Genomic DNA, 11,241 nt, shown 5'->3' with positions numbered 1-11,241 from the left:
GTCACTCCCTTTTGACAATAACACTTCACCTTTCATTCGTCTTTGGATTGGATTGGCTATCACGCGGGTTGCCTCTTCATGACCCCAAATCCACAGTCATTTCCCTTTCCTTACTTTTTATTTCTACTCAGATGAATTCAAAACCCATAACGAAAATACAAAAAGTAAAAAAAATATATGTTCTTGCAAAATCATGTAGGATTATATGTATACTAAATATTAGCTATTAGCTAGCAAATTAGTTATTCATATAAATATATATTAGAATACACAATATGCAGCAAATATGTGTGCTATATTCAAATGGATAATTAATTTGGTGGTCAAATTTTAGTGTATACTAATATTTTTTTTACATTTTTCTGCGAATGTTACAGCAATGTTAAAAACTTTAATTATTTTGAAGAGGAGAATGGAACAATGGAAGAAAGAGAGGCAAGAATCAATAAACAGCTAAGTATAACCAAGTGGCAGCTAGCATTCCCTTATTTTGGCAGCATAAGAGGGAACAGTAACGTGTTATAAATGATTAAGTGGAGAGACAAAAGCAATAAGATTGAAGGTTGAACTGATAAACCAAAGTAAATTAATTACCTCCACTTTGGTTTGTTTTGTTTGTGTAAACAATAAATAAATAAAAATGCTTTGCTTGGACCAGGTTGAATAGCATTGCTTTCAGAGAAAACCACACCAATCCAATCCCTTCACCGCACGTGGGGACAGCAACCTTGTACTCCTTAAAAAACGGCACCGCATAAGGCTTGGAACAAAAGAAAGAAACCAAAACATGAGATCAAGAAGAAAAAAAAAAGAAACAGATCTAATCATAAAAGAAAGAAAAGAATATATACGTTGGTCTATGTTAAGTGTTAAGTTTAAATATCTGTTAGCTCATCACAGGTGATTTTTTTTCCTTTTTTTTTTTCTTGAATTCAAGCAAAGGTTGCATACTTGTGTATGATCCTTACCTGCTAACTTCAAATTTTGCTGCGGTCATATTTCAATTTTTCTTTCCTTTTTATTCTTAAGATTTTGGTAAATACTAAATACTATAAAGTTGATACAATGTTTTAGATATTATTTTTAAAAGAAATAATTAATTATGAACCTAAAAAAAAAATTGAGGACTGAAATTTCTACTTATGAAAGATGTTAATATCATCAAATATTGTAAAATTAAATATTTTATTATTAAAACTTTCAACGTTTAAATATTTTCATGACAAAATAAAAAAAAAAGAAAAATAGCGTTTATTTTTTTAAGCATTGGTATAATTTTAATGTAATACTCAATTATATATTTTATGGTATTTTTTAAAATTGTGGGAGTAGCACAATACACTACTCTTGTATGGTATATTATTAAAATATACAATACAAATTACAAGAGGACGTATTGTCAATACAAAAAAAGTGTATTGTGTTTGCTCCCACAATTTTAAAAACACCGTAAAATCCAATAATTAAGTATTATATCAAAATTTTTTCAATATACAAAAAAATTAGCCGAAAAATGGTAGTATTTGATTATTTCCTTGTCTCTCATAAAACAGCAAATAAATGAAACATGTTACTGGAGTTACGCCCCATTGCATTTTTTACAGGTTAGCATTGCATTATTTGATTAATTTTTCTTTTCTTTGGCTTCTCTCAAACACACCCTTTTTGCTATTTCAGGCTTTCTCTTTCTCTACTTTCTTCCTCCTGAACTAGCACAAGTTCCTTTCACTCAACTTTTTTGGAGTCAGTGACAAGCACACACACATAATCATTGTGTCACAGAATGAGTTCATCCTCAGGCCAGAGCAGTGGCTATGATCTCTCTTTCAAGATCTTGTTGATTGGTGATTCTGGTGTTGGAAAAAGTAGCCTTCTTGTTAGCTTCATTTCCAACTCTGTTGAAGATCTTGCACCAACAATTGGTGATTTCATTTTCATTATTGTCACTACCTATTACCCTTTATTTCTGTTTGTTCATCATGAGGAAAAAGACACTGTTAGTATTTAGCATTGTCTCATTCTTGCCCATCTGTCATTTTCACTGGCACTTTTGAAGTTTTTGAGTGCCAAATTTGTGATTTTCAATTGAGTTTCAGTTGACAAGTTACATTGCATTTATTATGTCATTGTGCATAAGTTAACTGCTCTATAAACAATTTGATTTGAGGTTTGAGATGATATAATTTTTAATTCTATGATATCCTCAGGTGTTGATTTTAAGATCAAGGTGTTGACAGTGGCTGGGAAGAGGTTAAAGCTTACAATTTGGGATACTGGTAAATTATCGTACTTCAAATCAAATTTTATGCTTCTATTTTTGGAACATCAGACCTTAATTTCTAACAGAAAGTAAATTGGGTTCAAAGTTTAGACCGATAAAGTAAAATGCCCCTAAGAATCTTTCTTTTGAATGAATTGTGGATTGACATAAATGAATAAACTAAAGAGAAGATATTGACTTGAAATAACATGACATTATTGCAGCTGGGCAGGAAAGGTTCAGGACTCTAACGAGTTCTTATTACAGAGGAGCGCAAGGAATCATTCTCGGTAAATGCTAAAATGATTTATATATGTGAAAATTTTCAAATTTAAAACTTGTTTTGTTGATGCTCTTGGCATTTCTTAGAATAGAAGGATGCTGGATAAGAAACTTCAAAATTTAGAATTTATTAGCAGTGTTAGGGGGTTGCTTTTAGGATTTTGAGTTATATATATGTAGTAAATTAACTTATGTAGTGACAACAATTATCAGTAACATGTGTAGGCTTTTGTTTGAAAATCCAACCGTGGATTCGAGGTTTCCAAACAAAAGCCTCCTCCATTTGTTCCTGTTCAAGGTCTCCTTCCCCTTCTTCAAACTCCGATTCCTATAATTAGGCCTTTACAATTGCAACTAGGGTAAGCAGTGTCTCCTCAAATACATTCCCTCAAGTTTGCGACAGCAACATATTTTATCTTATTGTGTTTTGTGTTTATTTTTGGCATTAAGAATTTGTTAAGCAGATTTTTTATGGGGTTATTGAGATCTTTCTGGAACCATCAGTTTGTAAGATAAGATATGCATCTGCTTAAGTTATGTTATTCAAAGCTTTCTATTTACAAATTCCTTTGAGCTTTTTTCCCCATTGTCTCTGTTAAGTTTACGATGTCACGAGGAGAGAAACCTTCACAAACTTATCGGAAGTGTGGTCTAAGGAATTGGAACTCTATTCAACTAATCAAGATTGTGTGAAGATACTAGTTGGAAACAAAGTTGACAGAGTAAGTCCATGCTTTTACATTTTACTATTGTGCTTGATAATATATCTAAGTAAGATGGTTGAGAAATTGGTTAATGGAATACCATAAGATTTGTGGTTCTGATCTTACTATATTCGGGTACAACAACTAAACCTTTTCCCATTAGATGGGATCAGCGACACAGATCAGATAACATCTCCTGTCAAAAATTATATCTACTACTAGACCAATATAATCTGAATTTCTTATTATTAACTATTAAGGTCACGGGAAATGAGAAGTCTTGTCTTCCATATGCCAAAATTATTTATAATCTAAATTTCTTATTTATCTTCTTAGGTTTCATAAATTATTTTTATTTCATTCTGCTGCGAATTTTTATAGAAAATCTTGTGTTCTTACTTTCATAGAGCAGATCCCTATTCTGTAACAGTAATCCAATATTCTATCATTGGAACATTAAACCATCATCATTTCAAGTTTAGCGACTTCTAGTTATATCCCTCATGAGTTAGGACTAACTTAGAAACCAACAAAGATTGGCGAGAATATGACCTTATCTACCTATGGTTGGTGTATATGGACATGCCTATGGTTGAGTGAAAATTGGGACAGAAAGCAGTTTCTGATATTGAATGTCTCGTGTTCTTTCTTACTAAGCCATTAACCCTAAACATCATTTCCAGACACATACGTTAGATTTGCATTTGAAATTTGAAGTCTAGATTTCTTTTTGAGGACTCTTCTATTGACATATTTCATCCACTGACTTCTTTGGTTTTTTTTTCTCTATTATAGGAGTCTGAAAGGGCTGTTAGCAGAGAAGAGGGTTTAGCTCTCGCCAAAGAGTTGGGGTGTTTGCTTCTCGAAAGTAGCGCTAAAACTCGAGAAAATGTGGAGCAGTGCTTTGAGGAACTTGCTCTAAAGGTACAGTTTTAGATATCTGGTTCAGTGTTGGTTTTCTTTAGGGAACACATAGTTTAAAGCATAAACAACAAAAAGATAAGATTGTCCTATTAAGTGGAAGCGGCTATATCATAGGCATTTGCTCTAAATAATTCAATGAACATATTTGGGTACATAGCATTTACAGCTGTTAATGCAGAAGCACCAAAAAAATGATTGTTACCTAAAAGTGACTTAAAAAAATGCTAAGAAACGAATGAAAATTGAAAATGCATGCATAAGTGGAAGGGAAAGATCAACTACTGTGTAATGCTTTTTTACTGCACAATCCTGACAAATAATAATATGGCACCGTTTCATAGATAATGGAAGCTCCTAGTCTTTTGGAAGAAGGATCAACAGCAGTTAAAAGAAATGTTTTAAAGCAGAAACAGGAACCCCAAGCATCACAAAATGGTGGTTGTTGCTCTTAAAATCCTGCGTTTGTATACACTGAGTTCTCTAGCTAGCACATCTTGGACAAATCCTGTACATGTAAAGCTGCCTCTTTAGTTTCTTACTGCTCCGCCATGCTGCCATTGTTTGTTGCTTGCCGAATTACTTGCAATATCAGAATGGGTTTAGGGTTTATGTGTTACTCCCAAGTCCGAAGTCTTTGATACTGCAACTGCAGATTCTTGCAACTAAGTGCACTTGTTTCCAGCTTATACAATTTTAATGAAATAAGGGTACTTTATTGCATCACTAGTTTGTACACAATTTCTGAATTAAATTCTGTAAGAAGTATTGCTCCAATCAATTCCTGCAACAAAATTATCTAATATATATATACTCACAATTTTAAGCTATCTAAATTTATCTAAGCAATCTGTCGATGAAAGCTACATCAAATCTGAGTCCTGGAGAGGTTTCATCCAAAAGAATCTTGGGCAAAATTATGATATGAATAGAAAACCGTTTGTTTGCCTTTGCAAACAATGAACAACACATTTCACATTTGACTATTTGAGAACTCATAAGCTGCAGCATGCTGGTATATGCGACACGGTTGCTGAAGCAGTTGAACCTCTTGTTTGTTCATGTTTGCCGATCTTAACAGTTTGAGACTGCGCAACAAACTTAAAAGTCAGTACTCAATAATAGCAAAGAAAATCAATACTCTGATTCATAAAGATAGATGAGTGCAAGGATTTACCTCTGGTTTTGGACCACGATCTGAAAGTCTATGCTTTACCTCTCTTGAGATGGAAAGGAAGATCTTCTCCACATTTAAATTTGTTTTAGCACTCTGCTTAGAAAATTTTCAATCATGAAAAGTGAATAAAAAGAGCTAGTTTATTTTGCATAACAATTTCAATGCTAATTACTAACCGTCTCAAAAAATTTGATACCATATTCATTAGCCAAAGCCTGGCCTCTTGATGTTGGGACAACCTACAAGAAACCCTTAGAAAAATCAGATGCAACAAAGCATGCAATGATGCAACGATATATGCTTCCAATTCCAAACAAGTTTCAGTGATTGATTACCCTTTTGCTCTCATCCATGTCAGCTTTATTTCCCACTAATATTCTGTTAACATTGTCGGAAGCATGCTCCTCTATGTTCCTGATCCAGTTCCTGATATCTAACACCAATATTAAACTATAGTCATGAGTATGAAATTTGCTATTCTGTTAGGTGAAAGAGAATGAGATAGTGCAATACTTTCAAAAGATGACTCATCTGTTATATCATATACCAGCAGTATCCCCATGGCCCCTCTGTAATAAGCTGTAAGGAACCATAAAGAAAATTAAATAACCACACATGCATGCGTACATAGTTAATCCATCCACGGTCATACAACTTTATCTCAAGTTTCTTATGCCGATGAGAGTTACCAGATGTTATTGTTCTGAAACGTTCTTGACCAGCAGTATCCCATATTTGCAATTTGATGCGCTTCCCATCAAGTTCAAGTGTTCTAATCTTAAAGTCAATCCTGAAAGAAAGAAAGTCTTCAATATATTTCTCAAGACTCACCAACCAAACCCATCAAGTACATGCAAATCTTTTCCAGTTTTTCTCAGACAACAACTTGTTCATTAACTTTTGTTGCTTTCTTTAGCACATGTAATGCAATGCCTTAATTCCATGAACTATTAATTCGTACTGTTAACAACAAATGCTGCCTCCTAAAGATGTTAGTTTCATTATATTCCGCATACCCGATAGTGGTGATGAAACTTGTAGTAAAAGTATCATCTGTGAAACGTAATAGTAAGCAACTCTTTCCTACTCCTGCAGGTTTAGTCAATAGCTGCCATGTGAAATAAAACTTAAAAGCACATATATACATATGCATAACAATATAAAAGAACTGTTTAGAGCAGAAGAAAAAGTATATACATGAATTGAGAAACTTCTTTTAAGAATGAAACAACTCACAGAAAATTTTGACTTCTAAGTTTTTATAATTAGCAAGCAGTAATCCAGGTATAGAACAGAACTTGAAGCTAATAAATAAAAAATGGGAAATAAACATGAAATCCCCGAAGTTGAAGATTGGTGAGCATATTGAATGACAAAAAAAAATGGGTGTAAAGAAGCTAAGGGAATTAAGATGATGACTTGCCGCTATCGCCTATAAGAAGAAGCTTGATAAGGTAATCATAGTCAGCACGAGACCTTGAAGGTGTAGGAGGAAGAGCCATGTCTCTCTTATGAGACAATATCAGACAGAGTCACAACTAACAACAAAGAAAACCAGCACTATATATATATATCTTAACAAAAAATAAATGGAAAAGTGTGACAGACTGTGTTGTGCTGTGCTGCAGCGCAAACGTTGGATAAGGGTTGTGAGCTGCACTATTATTGTTATACACTACATAGCAGCAAGAATGTGTCATTTGTATTTATTCGTTTGTTGTATTGGGTAGTCGAAGTAAGGTATAAACATAGAGACAGTTATTATAAACATAAAGAATGTCTTTGATGTTGAAAAATATGAGCAAGACAATGTGTTGAAAAACAAAAAATTGTTCTATATATATATTAAAAATTAGTCGATACATATATATATATATATATATATATATATATATATTAAACTAAATAATTAATCATTAGAATAACCAAATATTTTATGATGAAATAGTGAAACTTATTGTAATAAAATAATCAAACTTTTTTTACGAATGTACTAAATATGTATTATTTTACAACAACTCCTTTTATGTGTAAATGAATTTAATATCAAAATAAACCAATAGAAATGTCATTTTTCTAATATCGGTTACATGGGTGCATAGGCCCACTGTGACCCCTCTTCCCTCATTTTTTACGATGCTTGTCCTTGTATTCTTATGCTGCATTTTGTTGCCACCAATGCCATAGCCAGCTGTACTGTGTTCCATTATTATTGCTCTTTTGTTTGTGTTTACGTTATTATGATTCAAAAGTTAAGTTGGGTTGCTGTACGGTGTTCTTTTCGCTTGGTCCTTTCTACTTTGAGCTGATGAATTGAATTCTCCTTCCTCATTAATTCTTATCCGCGTAAGATATATAATAAGCATAGTTTACTAAGTAACCAACAAGCGACATGTCACGCTATGGCCGTTGGAAAAAGTTGACATAAAATAACGTGTACATTAAGATTAGAGAAAAGGATAAATAGGTTTATGACCTTTTATCCGCGGACATTTTTGTCTTTAACCATTGAAAAATACTTTTAAGTCCTTGACCTTCATAAAACTTGGACGGATCAGTCCCTCCGTCCAAATGCCCCTGTCAGACTCAACGGGAAAAGTTTGACGTGTCTCCCGTAATACTTGTCACGCGTACGCGTCGCCTGGCAGACTTCCATCTCATGGGTACACGTGTACGCGTCGCCATGAATTCAGCAAATTCTCATTTCTTCATGAATTCTCCACTTTGTATGCTTTTTTCCATATTTTTCAAGTCATTCTTACCTTCAAAACTTTAAATCACTCAAATGAACACATCAATGCATCGAATGGAAGAAAAGTAAATTAAATTTAGTAATTTAATAGCCTAGAAAACATGTTTTCAATCATTAAGCACACTTAGGAAAAATTCACAAAATCATTTAAAAATTACTCATTAATATATAAATATATATTAAAACACAAATATATATTAAAAATAATTAAACCACACATATATTTATATATAAATATAATAATGACTGATTTTAATATACTAATAATATTTTTATAAAATAAATTATAATGTTCCTTACTCACTCAGAAATTGGCAAAATCACATTTATAAATGAAGAAAGAAACTTAGTTGCAACCATCGGGATTTAGAAATAGGTTACTAAATTATGATTAAGTGAACTAACTAATACACTTAGAAGTTTTCTTTTAAAACTAAGCTTACACAAAACCGTCCACCTATATTCGAGTGTTCCAACCAAGCAATGACTAGCTAGAGTGTATTTTGTCATAAAAGATTTTAAAAATAAGAAAAGTTGGACAAAATTAAACATGAAAATTCATGCGGTGGTCACAATTGCATCCAAATTATTTAATGAATTACGCGCATACATTATTTGTTTGTTTTGACGGATATATTTACCCTTCTAGCCATAGGCGTATACTTCCTTTAATTTTATTGCACATGTGGGAGACTTTGGTCCATAATTATATTATTACTATGAGTGATGTGTCTGTTTTATTGTCATATAAGATAAAATCATTTTAAAATTAAATTTTTAAGTAAAAATAAATCTAAACTCTTTATTCTTTTTTCTCCAAAAATTGCAGAAATTCTTGGAACCCTAACAAAGAACAAAGACCATGGCTTCACCGCAGAGAACAAAGAGCCCCATATCCTTAAGTTGTGGTAGCGCTTTTGGCGACAAATCTTTCTTATTGAGGATCAAGAAGAAGAAAAAGAAATTCGACTACAATAATGACAAGTATTTGCACGGGCTTGAAGCAATGATATTGAAGTCTGAAATGAATTAGAATCTAAGCAGATTATTTTTTCGATGTCCTCTGTGAGGTAATTTGTCATCTTGCCTTGCTATTTGAAATTGGGTTTAGGCTTTCATCCATTTTTTTTCTTTTTCTCCTTGATTTATTATAAGCGTGTAAAATGCTCAGAGTGTTGAATGAAGGTGTGAGTATTTTGTATGGGCTGATGAAGCTAAAAGAAGTATCAGAAATATGGAGGCAGAGGAAATGACTTAAGAAAGTCCATAAAAATAGTCATACCCTAAGAAGATTGGCTAAGACGGTAACAAAGGTGAAGCAAGATGTGAAGAAATTACAGAGCATATTTAGTCAGATTGGTAAAGAAATAAACCGTATCAGGAAGATAGTTCAGGGCATTTGTTTTGTGTTGGGATTTTGTGTGTTACTGTTGTAAGGACCCGATTTTTAGTAAACTAACTTTTTTTGACTATTTTGTAAGTTATTTCACAAAATTCTGAACCACAGCCCAACAAGATTTAGTGAGGCAGACCGAATAGTGAAAAAAAAATAAAAATTAAATAGAAAAAAGTAATTAATAAGTCAAACTTGATCTTATGAGGGTAATTAATTCCTCTAATTCAAATTTTGATAGTGAAAGGCAAAACTTGCTTGCCATTGGTTTATTTTTCTCACAAGAGACTTTTTAAGCCAGAAATTCACTTTAGAAACTGTTTTGTGCATGTCAGGAAAAAGTTGGTAACCGAAAAATCAGAATCAGTGGTAAAAATAATTTCTACCTTGGTATTTGTATCCTAAGGTTGATCTTAGCCATTAGTTCATGATTTATTTCCATGGCAAGTTGTATGATCCTCTAGGATGAAAACAAATCCATATGCGCTGTCACCGCACAGCTAATCATCTGTCGGTTTTCGCTAGCATCAGAATAGGACCATTGTCCTTTTGCACACTGTCACTTGCGCCCAACATTCGCAGGTTTGAAGCTCTTTACAGTCATCCCTTCCCAGATCCTACACGGAATACCACAGACAAAGTTTAGACTTTTCGGATCCCAGGAATGCTGCCAATGATTCTAGCTTATACCACGAAGATACTAATCTCACGGACTTGGTCCGTGTATTAGATATCCAAGAGAATATACTCCGGCTGTCGTCCAATGACTACGTTGAACATCATATAGACCGCTTTGTGGTTGTCAGGCACGCGATCTTGGCTAAGCGAGTAACGAAGATTGGGTGATTGTCACGGGTCACCCCTTCATTATGACTTAACTGAATTAAGTATGAGAGTATATCTTGGAGAAGAAGTAGGTGTGAATTGAATAGAAAAACAGTAGTAATTGCATTAATTCATGAAGAACAGCAGAGCTCCACACCTTAATCTATGGGGTGTAGAAACTCCACCATAGAAAATACATAAGTGAAAGAGGTCTAGGTATGGCCGTGAGGCCAGCCTCCAAACGTGTACAATAATCCAAGTTGATAGGATTAAAAACTTGATAAGATATGAAATAAATCTCTAAAAGTAGTTTTTATACTAGTCTAGTAACTAGGGTTTACAGAAAATGAGTAACTAAGTGCAGATAGTGCAGAAATTCACTTACAGGGCCCACTTGGTGTGTGCTTAGGCTGAGCATTGAAGCTTTTTCTTGCATAGGCTGTTCCTGGAATTAAATGCCAGCTTTGGTGCCAGCTTGGGCGTTTAACTACAATTCTGGTGCCAGTTTGGGCGTTTTACGCCATAATATTTTAGGCAGTCTTTGAACGCCAGTTTGGGCCATCAAATCTCGGGTAAAGTATGGACTATTACATATTGCTGGAAAAGCCCAAGATGTCTACCTTGCAACACAATTAAGAGCGCGCCAATTGGGCTTCTGTAGCTCCAGAAAATTCACTTCGAGTGCAGGGAGGTCAGAATCCAACAGCATCTGCAGTCCTTTTTCAGCCTCTGAATCAGATTTGTGCTCAGGTCCCTCAATTTCAGCCAGAAAATACCTGAAATCACAGAAAAACACACAAACTCATAGTAAAGTCTAGAAATGTGATTTTTGAATAAAAACTAATAAAAATATGATAAAAACTAATTAAAACATACTAAAAAAACTATGTAAAAACAATGCTAAAAAGGGTATAAATTATCCGCTCA

General features: G+C 33.5%; 2 protein-coding genes across 3 annotated transcripts; one reads left to right on the top strand and one right to left on the bottom strand.

Annotated features, from left to right (window-relative positions):
* The first annotated feature begins 1,519 nt into the window (after nucleotides 1-1,519).
* Nucleotides 1,520-4,997, top strand: LOC112754287 (ras-related protein RABC2a). 2 transcript variants are annotated; one of them, XM_025801872.3, is made up of 7 exons: nucleotides 1,520-1,604; nucleotides 1,678-1,922; nucleotides 2,208-2,276; nucleotides 2,485-2,550; nucleotides 3,143-3,264; nucleotides 4,042-4,170; nucleotides 4,512-4,997. In XM_025801872.3, the coding sequence occupies exons 2-7, from the start codon at nucleotides 1,784-1,786 to the stop codon at nucleotides 4,620-4,622; spliced, it is 636 nt and encodes a 211-aa protein (XP_025657657.1). In that variant the 5' UTR covers nucleotides 1,520-1,604; nucleotides 1,678-1,783; the 3' UTR covers nucleotides 4,623-4,997. The 2 variants fall into 2 exon arrangements, with proteins under 2 accessions (XP_025657657.1, XP_025657656.1); XM_025801871.3 differs by lacking the exon at nucleotides 1,520-1,604 and having other exon boundaries at nucleotides 1,627-1,922.
* Nucleotides 4,862-7,056, bottom strand: LOC112754286 (ras-related protein RABE1d). The gene is made up of 8 exons (XM_025801870.3): nucleotides 6,768-7,056; nucleotides 6,361-6,433; nucleotides 6,034-6,134; nucleotides 5,858-5,923; nucleotides 5,680-5,777; nucleotides 5,521-5,583; nucleotides 5,345-5,437; nucleotides 4,862-5,255 (listed from the first exon to the last, which is right to left on the bottom strand). Exons 1-8 carry the CDS (start codon nucleotides 6,844-6,846, stop codon nucleotides 5,163-5,165), a joined length of 666 nt encoding a protein of 221 aa, XP_025657655.1. The 5' UTR covers nucleotides 6,847-7,056; the 3' UTR covers nucleotides 4,862-5,162.
* Nucleotides 7,057-11,241: the final 4,185 nt, after the last annotated feature.

This window comes from Arachis hypogaea, chromosome 16 (assembly GCF_003086295.3).
Source record: "Arachis hypogaea cultivar Tifrunner chromosome 16, arahy.Tifrunner.gnm2.J5K5, whole genome shotgun sequence".
Classification (NCBI taxonomy): Eukaryota; Viridiplantae; Streptophyta; class Magnoliopsida; order Fabales; family Fabaceae; genus Arachis; species Arachis hypogaea.
The sequence above is the reverse complement of the archived record's forward strand: the minus strand, read 5'-3'. Positions and strand labels throughout refer to the sequence as shown.